The 20,180-nt window shown below is 35.6% G+C and overlaps 1 protein-coding gene across 4 annotated transcripts; it reads left to right on the top strand.

The window, feature by feature from the left end:
- The first annotated feature begins 2,020 nt into the window (after positions 1-2,020).
- LOC306847613 (uncharacterized protein) lies at positions 2,021-19,582 on the top strand. Of its 4 annotated transcripts, none has more exons than XM_079381658.1 (41): positions 2,021-2,098; positions 2,780-2,847; positions 2,948-3,016; positions 3,441-3,473; positions 4,326-4,367; positions 4,685-4,726; positions 4,893-4,931; positions 5,138-5,176; positions 6,413-6,463; positions 6,551-6,601; positions 6,882-6,935; positions 7,053-7,091; positions 7,212-7,358; positions 8,261-8,308; positions 8,414-8,452; positions 8,549-8,572; positions 8,670-8,717; positions 8,825-8,869; positions 9,009-9,053; positions 9,860-9,904; positions 9,990-10,037; positions 10,113-10,148; positions 10,502-10,561; positions 10,934-10,990; positions 11,080-11,127; positions 11,249-11,308; positions 12,147-12,191; positions 12,358-12,402; positions 12,483-12,512; positions 12,630-12,677; positions 14,396-14,449; positions 16,211-16,255; positions 16,375-16,425; positions 16,504-16,548; positions 16,633-16,668; positions 16,835-16,879; positions 17,172-17,225; positions 17,572-17,601; positions 17,849-17,884; positions 18,161-18,205; positions 19,084-19,582. In XM_079381658.1, the coding sequence occupies exons 1-41, from the start codon at positions 2,088-2,090 to the stop codon at positions 19,110-19,112; spliced, it is 1,926 nt and encodes a 641-aa protein (XP_079237784.1). In that variant the 5' UTR covers positions 2,021-2,087; the 3' UTR covers positions 19,113-19,582. The 4 variants fall into 4 exon arrangements, with proteins under 4 accessions (XP_079237784.1, XP_079237783.1, XP_079237782.1 ...); XM_079381657.1 differs by having other exon boundaries at positions 19,078-19,582; XM_079381656.1 differs by having other exon boundaries at positions 17,566-17,601; positions 19,078-19,582.
- Positions 19,583-20,180: the final 598 nt, after the last annotated feature.

The raw sequence follows: 20,180 nt of genomic DNA, 5'->3' as shown, positions 1-20,180 counted from the left end.
GGTGGACATTTTCTACTAGAAATAGTAGTCTAGTGCTCAAGTACATGCAAAGCATTTTTGTGAACCACTGATTCTTCCAACAGCAAATGAGCCTAATATTTCTAGCAGGAAAAAAACAAAAACAAAAGCTCGCTGTAGTTACACATTATGTAAGCTAACATGTTTTACATTATTTGGATTCAGGGTCTTAAAAAGAAAGCACAGTAGTATTGTAACATGATAGTACAGATCAACCAAAATACACACACACATAGTTCACATTTCACATTACAACAAAGAAAGCTTGTTTAGCTCAAGAGCTCATTAGCTTTGCTACGACACACGTCCATTTAGCTCATCAGGAGGAGTTTATCACAGAAATGCATTTCGAGGCCTGCTGGTGTTCGTTACATTGTAAAACAGGCTTGATGTGAACTGGCACACGCTACAGGAATGCGATCTTCCTGAGAGCTGCCAGATATTCAGTTCCTGCGATGGGACAGGAGCATTAGCTTATGCTAAATACAGACACCATAGTACTTGAATGGACCATGCTATCCATTAAAACATCACAAGAAATTCTAAGTGTTATTGTCTTTCTTCAAAAGACCTAGCAACACTTTTGGTCTTCATTTACTCAATATTATGCAAAAATGCATAAATAAATGCAAAAATGACACACACACACAAAAAAAGTAGTTTTAATAAAAGTTACAAATTTATAGACTTTTTAAAAATAAATTAAGGTATACATATTTCTCTTATATTCATGATTTAGAAATATTGTACTTTAAGGTGTAAGAGGTCCTTTTATGTTATAATATCAGTTGTAAAAATCTAAAAACATTTACTGATTCTTTCTGGTTTTTTTTTTACCTTTTTAAACTTAAAAGTGAAAATAAAAATCTGAATAAAATTATAAATTATAAAAGTAAAAATAGCATTACACTATACATTAGCATAAATAAATAAAAAGATAAATCAATTTAAAAATGTAAATAAATGTATGACAAAAAAAATTCAGCAAGCAAATAAATAACTAACTATATAAAATATGAAATTAAATTAAATTAAATTAAATCCAGCCTAAAGTGGTTTGCTGGTCTTAGCTGGCTTAACTGGTCAGTCTGGTTTGATGTTTTTTTTTGTTTTTTTTGAGAGAGAGAGAGAAAGATTTTGGCCACTTGTCAGCTAGTCATGCTGGGGGATGAAAAGGTTGACCATCTAAACCTGGTTAACCCAGAAAATACCAGCAAACCATCTTATGCTATTCATATAACCTTATTTCTGGCCACAGTATTTACTTAAATTACAACAAAAATCCAGTTTCCAAAATCCATGTTTCTGGACAGACTTGAACCTAATTTAAAATTCAATCAAAATTCGTCCCCCCCCCCCCCCCCCCCCCCCGTTTTTAGAAATTTAAATCAATAAAATTTTGAAAATACAAGCATTTATAAATAAAATCAAATAAAAGCAATTACTTACAAATAAACTGCACCATTATTCATTCTTTTGAGTGTTGCAGTTTTTGTAAGAGCTAAATCACAAAATGAGCATGAAAGAATCATCTGGAAACCTCTGATCTAAAACCAGCTAGGTCATCTTGTTTTCCAATTGTGAATAAATGAGAAAACACCTGTAACTTCCTGCATGAGTTCCTGTGGCTCTGGTCTGTGTGTGATGTTGTGTAGGTGCCCTCCACTGGTTGAGCTGCCTTACTGATTCCAAAGAGATGATGGAACATACCATGAATTATGATGCTTTTCATCCCAATTTTTGCTATCATTAGTCAACAGCTAATGTGCAGCAGATATTCATCATCTTTTCTGCACGTATCAAAAACTTTGATACGTGAAGACACTACAGATCTGATCTGAATATAAATTATGAATCAAAAATGTGTCAGTACTCACCTGTCGTTTGATTGGTGGGAGCAGTTAGAAATGGCAGGGGCTGGGGTTAGAAGTCCTGCCCCTTACCAAGATGGGGGGCTGGAAGGGTATAAAATGTATTTTGCTGGCCAGTCGAGCATAAGGAAGTCAAAAGCACGTTTGCTGGTTGCTTTATGTCTGCTGCACAGTTTCCCACATAGACCTGTGCTAAAGATGCTGTCACGGTAAGTCAATGACGATTGATAACCACCAATATCTCTGAAATTGACAACAGGGGAGCAACTGATAGCTAAATGAGCAATAATTTATCAATATATATCAAGGCGGAGCAGTGGATTGGTTTATCAATGTACTTGAATGAAGAGTTTTTATGTTTTTGCATTTATTTAAAGCAGCTTGCATTGAGTTCAAAGTGCATGCATTCATTCTTACATTCTTTGAGAATCAAACCCATGACTTTGGTGATGCTAGCACTGTGTTTAAGCTACAGGAATGCTTTTTTAATAGACTAAAAACATGTTATGTGTAGGATTTGATGCATATGACTAATATCTGGTTTAAAAGTCTGTGTTACTCTAATAATTTAATGCTGGGAATCTCATTTAATAATACAATTTGATATAATGTTTGATAACTGAATGCTTTATGATTAAAACATGCAAACTCTATGTATTACTTTTAACCATTACTTGTGCTTTTAAAAAGCCAAATCGATTAATTTACGTTGTATGTGAGTTAAAACTGTATTAAAATAATATACAAAGCATGCATTTCTCAAGAGAATTGTTGGCTTTGAATGCCCTTTTTAAGCTGTTTTTGAGAATATGCATGATGAATTGCTCATTTCTGGGTTGAATTTGCTTCACATGTGCTTATTCTGGACGCTTATCATTTTGCTTTCACAGAAATCTTGTAATTGCTTCAGTGGCTGTTGTGTTTCTGGCGTCCACCGTATCAATGGCTCCTGTTGAAGGTATGAGCTCTTTTCCCAAAGGGAATATATAAAGACACACTCCTATGTTTAACATACAGCGCCCACGTTCATTAAACTGCTCAATTGTTACTCCGGACAGATAAGGAGCCTGAGGAAAATGACTTTGAGGCCGAAGAGGGTGAAGAAGAACTGTCTGAGGAGGAAGAGGGTAGGGGATGAAGTTCTTTTAGATGTTACTTCATCAACGTCCTGATGAGAGCCGATCGTACCACATCAAGAAGCTCATATTGTGGGCAGTTTGACATTAGATGCGATCCTGCAAAAGGACAAAATGAGACGTTAATACTATAATGTTCATGATAAACAATTCTAAAGTAAACCTCTCTTTTAAAACTTTTCATAAACCCAGTTTTTAACACCATAACCACATTAATGTGAGTAAATCCAAAGTCTCAAAGAGAAAATAAAAGAGCATTTAACTTAAAACAGATCAGTGAATTCTAAACTCTGTGGACTCATATTATTCTGATAACAGTCAGCAGATCTGAGAGGGATTCGGGACAGAAAGAAGAGAAGGGCAAAACAAAGGAGCGGTTGTTATAAACTGTATCGATTTTCCCTTTTCTTTACAGATGATGATGACTCCAAAGGTCAGCATATGAAGGGTGGGTGACAAGTTCACAACTTACCACCATTGCGCAAAACCTCAGTCATCTTTAATAATCACATAATGAGTGATAATTTAATAATCACATAACTCATAATTTACTTCAAAAGTCAGTCTTTCCTAATGAGGCTGAGCTATTCGAAACATTTGGGGTTCTGCCATAATCAGAAATTACACTTACAAAAAAGTAAGACAGTAATACAGTAAAAACAGTAATATTGTGAAAAATATTACAATTGAAAATGATCTGTTTCCTATTTGAATATATTTTAAAATATATTACTTGTGCAGCATCATTACTCCAGTCTTCAGAGTCACATGACCCTTCAGAAATCATTATGCCAAGAAAACATTTCTTATTTTTATCAATGTTGAAAACAGTTGTGTTTAATATTTTTGCAGAAACTGATAAATTTTTTTCAGGATTCTTTGATAAATAGAAAGATCAAAAGAACAGCATTTATTTGGAACAGAAATCTTTTATAACATTACTCAAATCTTTACTGTCAGTTTTGATCAATTTAAAGTTAAAAACTAAATTGGCGGACCCCAAATTTTTCAGCAGTTAATCGATAAATTACAGTGTTAAAGACTGATGTTACACTATATTTAACTTGTAGCATTTAGTTCTAATGTGGTAGCGACATTGCAAAAACTAAACTAAAATCAGATCTAAAATGCACATAAACGCCAATAAAAGCAACTTAAAATGTGACCCCTTAAGCACATGTAAAAAGAGTGTTTGTCCTTTCAGAAGCCACCTGGCCAGAATAGATTGATTGACCTGTGAGAAATGATCTCTGGGAATCTTAAGAATATGTTTCTTGTTCCTCTCCCTCTTTTCCCAAAGGAGCCGGATCGCAGCAGGCCACTGCAGCACCCAAAGGCTTGGGTAAGGTGAAGCTAATCCTCTTTAGAGCTGGAGGCAGAGAACACTGAACCTCTCAGCACTGGAAAATAGTTCACTGGGTGCACCCTACTCAGTAAGCAAAGTCAATCAGTACTTAATCTGGTTTAGGGATCAGGTATATGGGGATTTTAGCCACGGTGGCTGAACGGCATTGCTCGATTTATTAATAAATGTGGAAAGACGAAACTTCGGGTGCACAGATCCGTGGAAAACAGAGGCCTGTAGCGCAGTGAGATTGCATGTTTGTTGGGCCGATGTTTCAGGACCTTGTTTAGACTGAAGGGTTGTTTTTCTCCAAGGTATGACTCCTGGCAGCGCCGCCGCGGGCGAATCCCCAAACGGTAAGGAAAGTCTACTCGATAACGCAAAAACAAGTTCTGTTCGGAGTGCATTAGCCTCTCATGGCCTCTGGTGAAAGGTGAATTTGTTGAAAGCTCAATGGCCACTTTTCAGGCCTTTCTGAAGTCCAATACATCTTTTGACAAAACCTTTGCTCTTGTTTCCCAGGTCAGAAACTTAATGGTGGCACTCAAACTGGCCAAGTCTGTAAGTGTGAACCTGATCTATCAGGGGCAAAACTTTCACACAAGTCGCACTTTAGAAAAGCAACACCGACTGACCTTATGTAGGAAATGCACTACAGAGCTACAATATACGCACAGGGTCATAGTCGAACATCCAGAGGTCAAATCTAGATATATCTTCTCTTTCTTGGCCAATCAGAAACTAAACTAGTGTTTTTGTCATTACAGCATCAGGCAGCGCATCAACAGCTTCAAATGGAGCAAATGGTAACCAGCAGCATTTCAAGCAGAATATTGTAAAACAGCCCTGCATCTTGCTGATTTGCAAAAAAGGCCTAATATTATCTAATGTTATGATGCTGAGTTCAAAAATATCAATAACATTTTCCTATTGCATAGTTTTTTTTTCACAAAATTATGTATTTATCTGCTTTAATGCACTTATGAAACAACAAAAGCAGCCAAATGTCCAAGGTTTTCACAAAAACAAGTATTCAAAATGTACAATTTAATATAGAAAAATGTTCAAAATAAGTTTATAAATAAGCTATATTTCACAAAATCTGTAGTTTTCTGTTTGGATGTAGTAAAACATCCATAGATCTAGATCATGTTTGCATTTGCTTCTGTTGCTGGCTTTAATTCTAACCTTGAAATTAGGCAATAATGTCATACATGTAAAAATTGGCTGAGAATTTAACAAATAGTAATCTTGTCTTTATGGCAATTTTTCCACTGAGTAAGGGATAATACAAGACTTCCTAACCTTACAAATGGTTGTAGAATGCAAAAATGCTACAAAATGCACATTTGTGATCCTGGACCACAAAACCAGTCTTAAATCGCTGGGGTATATTTGTAGCAATAGCCAAAAAATACATTGTATGGGTCAAAATTATTGATTTTTCTTTTATGCTAAAAATCATTAGGACATTAAGTAAAGATCATGTTCCATGAAGATGTTTTGTAAATTTCCAACTGTAAATATCTTAAAACCTAATTTCTGACTAGTAATATGCATTGCTAAGAACTTCATTTGGACAACTTTAAAAGCGATTTTCTCAATATTTATATTTTTTGCACCCTCAGATTCCTGATTTTCAAATAGTTGTATCTCGGCCAAATATTGTCCAATACTAACAAACCATCAATGGAAAGCTTATTTATTCAGTTTACAGATGATGTATAAATCTCAATTTTGGTAAATTGACCCTTGTGACTGGTTTTGTGGTCCAGGGTCACATTTTATTTTGTGAAAAAGTGATGTGCTAGAGTAAAATAGGCACTATTTTTGGAATCAGCACCCCAAAATTAGAAGAAAACAAACAAAAAAACATTGGATTTCATTCAGAAAATATGATGCAGGGTGGTGAATCATTAGTTTTGTTGTTTAATTAAACCACTAACTGCATATCATTGGATTACTGGAGCATTTTCATTATTGACGGCTATGCTTTATTACTGGAGAATGTCCTCTCAGAAATGTTTCTTTGTGGGTTACAGGAAGTAATGGAAGAGACGGGTACTCTCGCCCATCTGGCTCTAGTTCTCATGGTACTGTACTTATTCACTTGCTGTTTATGCTTTTCTTTTTACCCAAACAAGTCGACTGCCTAATCACTGTATTTATTTCACTTACAGATGCAACTTATGGTGGACAAGATGCGTCCAAATCAGAGATAGTTCCTCCAGGTACCTGATCAATGATTCTGGCCTTAAAAAAATAAAAATAAAAAGCAAGTTACACATTTATATGGCATAAATGCTAGAAATATAAACTTACAATACTAAAAGATCTAATACTACTATTAAATTTTTTTATAATATAATATAATTTAATATATAACAATTGAACAATAACAGAAGTTCGGGGTCACAATAAAAAAGCATTAATTTCTTTAAAAAAATTAAATAAATAAATTGTTATACAGTAGTGCAAAACATAAAGAGTGATAAAGGGAATTGTTCTAAGGTGTAGGAGCTGGAGGAGCAGGTGCTAATGGAGGTTCAGGATCTAAAGTCCCTGGTAATGACATTTAGAAACATAATTATCGTTTGTAATATATAATATTTCGAATATTTTAAATTTTAGAAAAAAATATTTACAGCACTAGAGAATCTCAATATGTTTAATGTGTTTCAGGCGCAGACGGGGGCGTCCATTCAGTGTCCATTTCTGTTGGTAAGAGACTGTTCTGTTTATGTTAAGGCAACTGTGGCTTATAATGTGTGTTTATATTATGCACATAAAATCAAAATATAGCATTCACTTCGCAATGGGATATCTTTGTCAATCTCACAGTGTCATCAGATCAAGGGTCATCAGGCCACATAGCAGCAGGTCATGGGTCCACAATGATATCCAGCCACACGTCTGGCCGACCTTCAGCAGGACAGGCGTCAGACGGTGTAGGTGTAGTTTCCTCCGAGGTCCAATCACAGCCTGCAGGTATTTCAATCAAAAAGATGGAATAGTTCACCCAAAAATCTAAATTTGCTTAAAATTTACTGACCCTCAGGCCATCCAAGTAGTAGATGAGCTTTTTCATTGAAACATTTTGTTGTAGATGAGCGTGAAGGTGTGCTTCTTCATTGAAACAGATTTGGAGAAATTTTGCATCACTTGCTCACCAATGGATCCCCTGCAGTGAATGGGTGCCGTCAGAATGAGAGTCCAAACAGCTGATAAAAACATCACAGTAATCCACATACACACAAATCCAGCCCATTAATTAACTTCTTGTAAAGCTGTATGTTTGTACGAAACAAATCCATCATTAACAAGTTTTTAACTTCAAAACGTTGCTTCAGGCCAATTTAACAAAACTTAATAATGCTTCATCCAGTGAAAAGTCCATCCTCTGTTGTCCTCTCACATCAAAATCCACCAACATATTTGTTCAGGACAGTTTTGGACCGTTTTTGCTTGTAAACGGTGCTTGATCTGTGTATATTTCTCTCCTGATTATGACTCTTTCACTGGAGAAAGCGATATTATGGATAGAGGACTCGTGTTATAGCTGTAAGTAGTGTGGTTTGAAGTTAAAAACATCTTAATGATAGATTTGTTTCTTACAAACATTAATTGATGGACTGGAGAGGTGTGGATTACTTGTAATATATTGTGCTGTCTTTTTCATCTGTTTGGACTCTCATTCTGATGGCACCCATTCACTGCAGAGAATCCATTGGTGAGCAAGTGATGTATTGCTAAATTTCTAAAAATCAACTTTTCATTTTCAGGTGAACTATTCCTTTAAAAGTAATCTTATATTCATTATATATATGGCTTCAAGTAAAAGATCTATGCAAAAGTTATACAGTCGTAATGCTCTTTGCATGTATGTTCAGGGTCAGAGGGATTCGCTCCACATACAGATGGCTCACAGTATGAAAATGGTATGTGTATTACAGGATCTTGCTATTGTATCTCATGGAGGTCATTTCTTACTTTTTAAATGCTTTGCACAATTATCAAGAACAGATCTTGTCTTCTTGCATCAGGGGAAACGGCTCATGATGGATCTCAAATAGAGTCTCCAGGTGATAAACATTAAAGTTTACATACAGTTTACAAAATGTTTTCTGTTAAATGATAATTTAGGTCATAATTATGTCATTTTTATCTTGTACAATCAGAAATCCCTGAGATAGAATCTAACGGTGAGTATTATTGTGTGATAATGCACAGCAAACAATATTGTGCATCATATTAATCAGAATGAGTGATGTAGTCATTAAAACCGGGTTCCTCTCATAGGCAATGGACACAAACAGCTTCTGAATGGAGGAGAAACAGGATTTACAGGTGAGGAAACAATGAGCATATGGTTTTAATTGACTGACATTTCATATGTCACAAAAGATCAAAAATAACTAACTGTCTAAGATGTTAATTTGCTGTTTTTGTTGCAGGCTTGGATCATTTCATGGCAGGCACATCTCAGATACAAGGAACAGGTATAAAAACATGATTTAACATCCTACCATGGAAAAACCATTAATTTCTGAGATTAAAAAAAAAAGTATACTTACACTGTTTTCCATTCAAAAAAGTGAACTTCTCTTCTTGTGTTGTTTGTTATATGTACGTATGCAGGTGGTTTTGATTCATTTGGCACAAGCCCTCACCTGGAAATTACAGGTAAGCATCAGTTCAACTCTTCTGTCCTACAAAAGCAAAAAACACATTTTGAGTTATTGAGTTAAACCCAAAACCAAAATACTGATCAGAAGCTCCTACACTACTGTTCAAAACTTTGGGGTCAGTAAGATTTTTTATTTTTTAAACTGAACCTTTTTTTTTTTAACAACAATGTATTTAATTGATCTTTGTATCACAGGAATAAATGACCTTTTAAGCATCAAATTTAAAACAGTAATTTTAAATTGTAATAATATTTGACAATATTATTGTTTTTTTATGGTGGCCGAGAGAGCTCAACGCGCTGCAACTTCAGAAAACACATGCAAATAGAAAAAGCACCAACAAATCAAGAAAACATCTTCATCAGTTTGACAGCAGGTGGTGCAAATGCTCACAACACAACCAAATAAAGAATTTTATTTGCAGCGCATTTCTATTTTGTTTGGTTGTGCTGTGAGTATTTGCAGTGCGTTTCTGTATTTGTATGTGTTGTGAGCATTTGCAGCTCATATGTTGTCAAATTGATGAAGTTTTTTTCTTAATTTGCAGGTGTTTTTTCTATTTGCAGCACGTTGAGCTCTCTCGGCCACCGTAGTTTTTATTGTATTTCTGATCAGACTTTCAAAAACATCATCTTTCAAAAACATTAAATTATTTTACTGATCCCAACTTTTAAATGTGTATACATTTAACATCAAAATCTCCACACACACAAAAAACATCTATACATATTCGCTAAATAATAATGTGAGCATCAGACCATACTAGGAACTCAAACATTTCATTGCAAATTTTCATTGCAGGCATAATAGATCAGTCAAGCCATGACTTCCTTGTTGGCTTAATGGGTGAGCATTTAGTTGTTCTCATTAATTAGTAGAAGGAATACTGAATGTCGATTCTCAGTATGGACCAGAATGTCTCCCTCTACAGGTGGAATAGGAGAGAGCTTTGGTCCAGACACCCAAACAGACGGGTTAGGTACGCTTTTAGACCTCTTAGACACTCCTCCAGACGTTCCACCCACATGCCTAGTAACTGACGCTGTCTCAACAGATCACATGGGACTCGCATTTCAGGTGGATTCGGCAGGTAAGCGTCCACTTCAAATCATCCATTTTTCACTTAACCAGAGAGGCTTGATGTTTATGGCTTTTGGGCTGCGGTCATCAGAATTGCTTTCTGCTGATCTCATTGGCCTAGTAGCAAATAGGACGCCCCACACTAGTTAAGTTCACTTGATTTACTTTTATGCCCATGCTGTGAAACGGCTCACATACAGCACTGAGAGCCTTCCCTCATTCTGTCCAGCTGTCATGCTGTACTAATTATGGGCTGCGCTGACAATAAACCAGCCAGATTCTGTTTTCTGCCTAATAATTTATTGAAAGACGACTGGTGTGAATCAAAGCTGTCCTTTTTCTTTCACTGGTTCTCCTTTCCAGCCGCTGGCCTGAGTCCAGGGCACCCGTCCAGTGGAGGTCCGGTTCTAGACGCTCCTCCAGGTAATGGCTGCTGGCTGAAGCTTTGTGCTCCTTTAGGTCCTGTAAATTTAGAGTGCTTTTACCCCAGTAGCCATGGGATTATCTCAGCACACGTCTAATAAACTCTGTCAGACTTACAATCCTGACATTGGCTCCAAAGGGGTCATAACAGCAGCTTTTAGAGACGTTTTTAGTGTCACGAGAGGTCACTGGGGTTTCATGCATCCATATGAATTACACAGATTGATCACTGAACTCATAACTCAGCTTACTGAATGAGTGTAGGAGCTTTAATATGGATAGATAGAACAATAGATGGAATGACAGACAGACAGACAGACAGATAGATAGACATTTTTTACCTTGCTAACAGTCTCTTGTTCTGTATATCAGACTCTCCAGGACCAGATTACCTGTCTGTTGACAATGGTGATTATGCTCATTCAATCAGTAAGAAAAGTATTAATCTGTTTACTAGCATTAAATTAGTAATAGTATATCATGTTTCTTTCTAATAATATCTTTCATAATATCTCCAGGCACGGCTGATAATGGAGCCCAATCAAAGTCACCAGCTGATACAACAGGTAAACTGATGTTAAACAACATTCTCACCAAAAATTCTGCATGGTCTGGTGGAAAGTGACATAAAATGCTGAGAAAGAAAGTGTGTCAAATCTTAATTGAAGATTAATCTGATTTTTACAGATTCCTCAGTAGTCTTTAACACAATGTCACATCCGGGTCATTCCTTTTTAGATTATTCAGGTAAGACAACTATTTTAGTAAAACTTTGCTAAAAGGTCTCATTTGTTAGAGGAATAGTTCACCCAAAAAAAAAAAAAAAAAATTGCTGAAGATTTTCTCACCATCAGGCCATCCAAGATGTAGATAAGTTTGTTTCTTTAACAGATATGGAGAAATTTAGCATTAATTGCTCACTAATGGATCCACTGCAGTGAATGGGTGCCGTCAGAATCAGAGTCCAAACAGCTGTTAAAAACATCACAACATCACAATAATCCACAAGTAATCCACACCACTCCAGTCCATCAATTTACAACTTGTGAAGCAAAAAGTTGCATGGACTCTCATTTTGACGGCACCCATTCATAATGCTAAGTTTTGATGAAGAAACAAACTCATCTACATCTTGGGCTAAGAGTAAAAATGTTTTCAGCAAATGTTAATTTTTTGGTGAGCTATTCCTTTAACATTAGTTAATGCAATAGCTAACTAACAACAAACTTACAATTAGCAGTATATTTACTTACAACATCTATTAATCTTTGTAAATGTCAATAAAAATACAACTGCTTGTTAAATGTATTAATAAATGTTGAAATGAACAATGTACAATATTTCTACAGCATTTATTAATCTAGCTTAATGTTAACTAATGTAAAAAAAAATGTTATTCAACTAATAGTGAACAATATATATATATATATATAGCATTTATTATCCTTATTTATTGTTAACTAATGTAGTTAACCAATGTTAATAAACAGATCTTTATATTAAAGTATTAGCCCTATTTTCAATTGCAAAAAACCCAAAAGATATATATGAGATACGATATTAACAGTTTTGTTGTTCTCCTCAGATGGTGGGGCAGATAATAATGGTGCAGATTTACCTGATACAAACGGTAAGTTACAGTCAACATGTAACCTCACCTTTCCTTGCTGGAAAATCCAGAATAAAGCAGTTGTTGGCTACTTTTCCATGGTCCAAGCTGTTTTAGGTGGTTGACCACCTGCAGGGATTTCATCATACAGTACTATTTTGTCACATAATTCATAACTGCATTACAGGAAATGGAAACGGACGGCACAAACCTGTGGTAGACATACAGAAAGGTATGTTGAAATGTTCTATAAAAACATATGAAACCTATAAACGAGAGAGAACTGCATTGTGTGTCTGGATTCGTTCACAGGTGACCCTCCAGGCGTTCATCTCCACATCAGTATGTATCAAGCAATAAAACAAACACAATTAATCAACACACAATCACAATGTCATATTATTGACAGACTAATATCCTGGAATCGATGTGAATATTCCCAAATGTCTTTCCAAACAGGCGGAACAGGCCATCAGGACGCTGCAACGGAGATGCATCACACAGCTGGTACTATATCACCTGGTTGTATGACATCACTGAAAGTCAATTGATTTGTTAGCCATAATTCAATTTTTATGCGTCTTCTCTTGGCTAGTCTGTCTAGAATGGTGGGGTTGTGTGGGTTTACCAAATGCTTGTGCTCAATACGGAAAATATTTCTCATGGCAGGTTTAAAGCCATGAAATCAAATATCAGAGTTTTGTGGATTTTAGTTCTCATCACATCTATATGCAAGTGTACTCTTGAAGGTTAACAAAATGAGTAAATATGTACACATTATGGCTTATTTTATATAACTAATGCTTAGCTATTAAAAAGGGACATGCGCTCTAAACCGATCTGTACAAACATCCTGCTTTAACAAGAAATAGATTACTAAACTGTGCTTATCAGGGGACTTTATGGAGTCCATAACATAAATTTAATATCAACCAATATTTATTATCAATCAATTTTGTAACAGTTTCATCCATAGACAACAAAGCTGCAATTAACCAAAATAAATTAACAAATTAAGACACAACACTACAGGCAAAAATATTTTGGGCTATTTTGCTTCCATTACTTGTTTTCTTTTAGACTAAAGAAAACATAAAACACATTTAAGAATTCCTTTTATTATGCTTTACGATTTTGCATCTATAGATTTCAATATCTTTAAAGGCCATTTTCACAAAATGAGTTTTTTCTCCTACACTTCAGTAAAAACTTACACCAATTCCCATCTATATATTTTGAAGGTTTTACACAGTGGTGTGTTTATTTAATTCGCCTTTTTTATAAAACTTTTTATTTCTAAAAACTTATTTTTTTTCTGGCTGTTGGCAATATTTTCTAATTTATGGAGGAGAAGAAATGAACTCTTACAAAATAAAACAAGAATTTTGAACCTGTCTTTATCCAATGTTCATATTCCTATTCTGGAAATATACGCAAATTAGTGCCTAATGTAATTAAATAACACCTCTTTTGCGCATTTAAAAAAAAAAGTGGGAAACTTAGTTATTTAAACATTAGTTCAAATGTTAACTTATTCACCTGTAGTGTCTTGCCCTAAATGAAATCTTGCCTACCTAGACATCATTGCCTTCCTCACACAGTGTTTGATCAAAAAGCTAAGCAGCATTATTTTATGCATTTATAAAGTTCTTTGTTTTACCCACAAATCTAAGATATTGGGGAAAACCCCAGAATGCTTTGATGGGAATAAACCCATCCAAACTGACTTGAAATATATAGGCCTACATTTATTTCAGTGAATACTGAGAGTATTTCTTAAATAGTTAAAGCTTGTGCTGTTTTTATGCTCATTAGCATAAACTTCAAACTTATGAGTTAAGTCTTCCAAATACTATTTTACATCTAGAAGGCACCTGTCTATTTAGACAACAACACTCTAAAAAATAAAGGTACTTCATGATGCTGAAGAACCTTTCTGTTTCACAAAAGGTTCTTTGTGGCAGCAGAAGGTTCTTCAGATTATATAAAGGTAAGAAGGAGATGGTTCTTTAAAGACCCTTTGACTGAACGGTTCTTTGTTGAACCAAAAATGGTTCTTCTATGGCATCGCTCGAAGAACCTTTTAATCACCTTTATTTTTAAGAGTGAAGGTACCCCACTAGATTTTTGAACAGCGCTAATAAGTCATCGCTAATCATCTTTACACATATATTAATCTATTTAGCCCCTTTAGAAACAATTTTTCTTGTTGCTGTTATTTTCAGTTGGCGCTCTTGATCAAAGTGACCACACTCTCAGTCCTTACGCTGACGCGACCGGTAAGCAACCACAAATGGAAGCCTGTTTCCACCATAAATGTAAAAACTGACTAAAATAAAATTGTTAATTCTGGCGTTTTAATCTCACAATTGGCACTTTCTTGCAGTTCTGAAGAATTCTGAGAATTTAGGAATAAGAATTCAGAATTTTTCTTGCAATTCCGATTTTACATTTCGCAATTTTGTTTTGTTTTTTTCGCCACAAAATATTAATTTGGTCATTTTTGCACTTGCGAGTTTATATCTCACAATTCTGACTTTATATTTTGCATTTCTGAAAAAAGTCTAAATTGTGCATTATAAACTCAGAATTGCGAGAAAAAAGTCAGAATTGTGTTTTCAAAAAATGAACAGACTTGCATGATAATCCTTACTGATCAGTTTAATAAATTAATAATAATTATAAAATAATTGACAATTTCTTTTTAAAGGGGTCATCGGATGCCCATTTTACACAAGTTGGTATGATTCTTTTGGGTCTTAATGAAAAGTCTATAACATACTTTGGTTAAAATTTCTCAATGGTAATGTAAAAAACCTTTTACTCTGTCAAAATCAGTTCTGTTTTCAGCAAGACGTTTTTTTAGTCCATGTTGCTTTAAATACTAATGAGCTCTGCTGACCCCGCCCCTCTCTTCCGTGGAGTGACGAGGAGACTTTAAACTTCAGCCGCGAAACTGGCTAACTAGCATGTTACTAGGAAAGGCGATTTGCAAAGATTCATAAAAAAACGTTATACACACTTTAGTCTCGCGTAGCCAGAACTTCAGACTGATGGCTGAAGATCTGGGAACTTTGGCCGCTTTGAATGGCCAAGACCCGCCCAAGAGGCCATATGACTTACAGGTAAAGCAACCAATCACGTTTAGTTTTGTGCCGCATCACGTTTCGGGGCGTGGAAATGTCGCCACAATAACAGACTGGTGTGTAAAACTCTTGGACATATTTTAAAGATTGTACACTGCGAACTATACATCACATAATTTTGAAAATCTAGCATTTAGTTGATCCTGACAAGCGCTCGTCGTCACATTTGAAAACACGACAGGTTTTTTCTTTCGTGAGGGGGTTTGGCACCACGCATTTTTGTTTCCAGGAGGAACGTTAAAGAACACGACTCGCACGTCTCTCAGAAATCCTGAGACTATACTCACTTCTTCTGTAGATAAAGCTGGATCACGATTGATTCACGCGAACACAAACACATTTAGGCAGATCTTCGAAACGAAAGTAACATTAATCCTCTACGTCTTCAGTGGCTCAGATGTAGGGAGTAAATGACGACTGCTATATTCATTATTACATCTAAACACCTCAATCGCTCAATTGGAGACATCTTGTCCTCCCCTGCGCCGGAGTCGACACAATGCCGGACGGATGACAGGTCACTCAGGGCGGCTCCAAGGTAAAACGGTCTTGTCAATCAACTCTGCGCAGAACTACGTCATTCTGACAGGAATCTCAGAACAGCCTGATTTGAGAAAGGGGATTTTAAAACAGGGTTTTAAAAAAAAAACACAGGGTGGATTTTTATCATTATAGGGCGGATGTGTAGTGTACACACACTTCCAACACACATTTAACACATCAAACAACTTCTAAAGTGAATTTTGCATCCGATGACCCCTTTAAATGCATCTCTCTTTGCTTCTTTGTTTTTTTTATGATTCATTTTATAATTATTATTTTTTTTATTTGTATGTAAAGCATACAATTGTTTGAAAAGTGCTATACAAATAAACTCGCCTTGCCTTCTCAAAGGATTTGATGGTGTCACCGGTGCAAGCATGCAGACAGATATGGCCGGTATAATCTTTAAAATTTGTACCAAACATACTATTTACAAAATACACCATGAGTGAATGTAAGAGCAGCATTGATCTTTGTGCACGTCCCTGTAATAACGGAGCTGACATTGTGATCAGGTGCAGCAGGTGATCCAGTGACTGACGGACAGACTCAAACAGACATGACAGGTGAGTACAACACATTATGCAAAGAAGTAATTACAATAAATATGAAATATTTATGACATGCTGTTTCCTGTTATTCAGGGCAGGGACACTTAGCTGTGACAGACGGCGCACCGAATTACACAGGTAACCACGTTTCCTCAGCACATCCAGACACGTCAGTCAATCACTCATGCAAGGGTTTCATGTGTAGTGTGTGTTTCTAAAAAGCAGATTCTGTGCGTACGACTGGGACTGGATTTACAGGTGAGTGACCTTTAGATTATATGAATAATTCAGAATGACAAAGGCACAGATGATATAAAGGTATGTTCAGAAAATATGGATATGGATCTATATGTAATAATCAGCTGTTGTAGCAAACTGTATGATTTTTATTTTGGCATTTCAAATGTTCTTGTCAAACTTTCAGATGCCTCAGAGAGACATAGTAACATGGTTCAGACAGACTTACCAGGTAAATTACGTTTGAAAACATCTGCCTCATCAGGTGGACTAACCATCCAGGTAAGCTGCCCTTATAAAAATGTACCATGGTAAACGTAGTTTCTGCAGAAAGACTGACAAAGATACTGAAAGCCAGTTTGAAGGAAATTCTATCATTTTAAAGTACAATAACAATGGTATTTTGGTGGAAACTATGATTACCAAGGTCAATTTTTGCAAGGGTTTGCTTACAAAGCAGAAATTGTGTTAAAAGTTTATTAAAAGTTAAAACTGAAACAAACCTTTCTTAAACTCAACTCCAGTCACAGGGGATCCATTCAAAGGGGTTTCCTCACAGACAGATGCCATGGGCACAGGTGGGTGACACAAACACACACACTGGTATTCCTATCATTATGGGGACATTCCATAGGCATAATAGTTTTTTATACTGTACCAACTGTATTTTCTATCCCCTTGCCCTAACCCTACACCCCTCACACAAAGCTACATTTTTAGCTTTTCAAAGAACTTCATTCTATATGATTTATAAGCTTGTTTCTTCATGGGGGCCTAAGAAATGTCCCCCACAAGGTCAGAATTTTCTGGTATTGATATCATTGTGAGGGTATTTGGTCCCCATAACGTGCTGAATACCAGTACAAACACACTATAAGGAAAAAGTATATTTGCAATTTTTTCATTTTTATTTTTAAGCTACAGCTGAACCTCAAGGGACTCTCGGGAGTCCAAGTAAGTTTTTATATACATACATGCATACACTACTGTTCAAATTCTTGGAATAATTTATTTTTTTTAATGTGTCTTAATATCGATGTCTCTTAAATCATGTCAAAATGTCTTTTTTTTTTATTCACACTACATCTCTAAACCTGCTTTACCTGCTAACCTGTACATATTCAAGACAAGTAAACGAACAGGATAAATTCATCAAATCAGTTGTTTTGATGTAAACTCCTGGTTTGTTTTCTTCTAACAGGCCAACCTGGTGCTACGGAACAGACACAGCCAGCTGGTAAGCTTCATGGGAGTTCAGACCTCCTTCACTTCAGTCACATGATTTATGATTCATTCTGATGATCTGTATCTTGCTTTCACCTCAAAGCCATGTCAAGCCTGTCAAGGAAACATATTGTTCATAAAACTGAATGAAGAAAAATTCTAGAATAGACATGAAATAGTGAATACCTTGTGAATAAATTCATGTTTATGTCTGATTGATTGTCTCCTGTGCTGATAAACAGATGCTCAACAGCTCTTCTCTTTTCTCTGTTTTGCTTGTTCTGTCCAGTATCAGCAGGTGAACAGTACCACACATCTGGTCAGGGTCCTGAAGGTGGGTCTGAAATTCTCCATGCAGATTGTTCATGTTGAAATATCTATAAAATTCATATATTCAAAATAAATGCCCCAAATCATCTCATAAATATTGGAAAAGTACTTAATACTTAAATGATTTTTATAAACGTGCTTAGAAAACAACATAACTGGTGTGCATCCTGCGACAAAACAAAGGCACTGATATATTTTAAGATCAGTCAGTGCACGTTTATTTCAGTTAAAACAGCTCAGACTTACATTTTAGTCTAGGACTAGGCTTAAGCCTTGTCTGTGAAACCGGGGGATTATGTATGTGTGTTATGTTAAGATAGACTACAGGTCAAAAGTTTGGGGTCAGTAAGCTAAATTAATGCTTTTAATCAGCAAGCATGCATTAAATTAATCAAAAGTGACCAAAAAGACAATTATATGATACAAAAGATTTCTATTTCATATAAATGCTGTCCTTTTGAAATTTCTATTCATCAAAGAATCGTGATAAAGCGGTGGTTTCCACAAAAACATTAAGCAGGACTACTCTTTTAAACAATAATAATAAATGTTTCTTGAGCAGCAAATCAGCATATTACACTGTAAATGTCTCAATCGGCTATTTTTAAATGTTTTACTGTATTTTTGATTAAATAAATACAGCCTTGGTGAACATAAGAGACTTTTAAATATTAAAACATCTTACTGACCCCAAACTTTTCAACAGTAGTGTACATGGGACAGAATATAAACGAATTTCGGTCCGTTCTTCTCGTGTTTCATGAAAGAGGCTCGATGAATTTGGGCACCAGCAAGCTTAAATCAAAAGCTGAAGTTAAGAAACAAACATTTCTGCTAGTTTGTCCTCAATGAACTGATCTCTGCGCTTTTTGAAAGGTGCAGAAAATGTGGAACTGGAAGATACCTGCTGATTTCCACATGAAGCCGCAAGTGAGGTTTCTGCGCTACAGATTTCAGTGCACAGACCAGAACGCCTGGCAGAGGAACCCTGAACCCGCCCGCTAGACTTTAGCTCTCCTTTGTGTGTGTCCGTTTGTTTTATTTTGGACTATTTAAACATTCAGAGGATACTGTAACTTAACTTTTTATTGCGCCTGTTTATAAAAGTGCCCTGTAAGTATTTTATTCATTGGTACGACAAAAGAAAAATCAGAGGAGTCAAATGAAGAAGAAAGAGAGAGAGGAAAAAAAAAATATCACAATTTAAAATGTATTTGTCGTGTAAATTCAATGGTTGTTTCCCCATATAAATGTCGCAACTGTATTTTCTTGCCTAGATGTTTAAGCAATATTCTTTACAAATGTCACAAAATGTATATTGCTGAATGTATGTCATTTGAAGAAAATCTTTACATTAAATTGTACATCTATTTTGAACATCAAATTCAAATATTTGTCATTTTAAGAAAAACACAACTTTTGTGGAACCAGTTCCAAAATCGGTATAGGCTCTGTTTGGAAAATAGCACGTGGTGCAGGTTTAACAACCTTAACTAGGTTAAAGGACAAGTTCACCGATTTTCAACCAACCTTTTATTGTTACAATGTCGACAATATATGTAAGTTTATAAACGGCGTATTTTTCAGTGTTAACTGAAACGAGACATTACCGACCGTTTAATGTCATCCAGCGGGCTTTTATGAAAACTACAGATTGCACTTCCGCGTTTTTGTATCCTCGTTTACGAATCGACTGATCGAGCCAAATGCATTATGGGTGTTGAAGTTTTCCTAGCTGTTTTTCGCCACTGCCCTTTTTTTCTGTGAAAGATATTTCTTCTCCACAGACGGCCAGCTTTTAAAGAAAAAACAAAAACAAATCTTGCCAGCGGAGAGTTAACCCTTTTAGCCAAGATTTACAAGGTCTGTCAGGTGAAAGACCATCTGATTGACCAGTTAATGGCCAACTAGAAAACCCTACTACAATTAGAAGCTCGATTTAGCAGGTGTAAGGGAAATAAAAAACAAACTACATCCAA

This window comes from Barbus barbus (assembly GCF_936440315.1).
Source record: "Barbus barbus genome assembly, chromosome: 27".
NCBI lineage: Eukaryota > Metazoa > Chordata > Actinopteri > Cypriniformes > Cyprinidae > Barbus > Barbus barbus.
The sequence above is the reverse complement of the archived record's forward strand: the minus strand, read 5'-3'. Positions and strand labels throughout refer to the sequence as shown.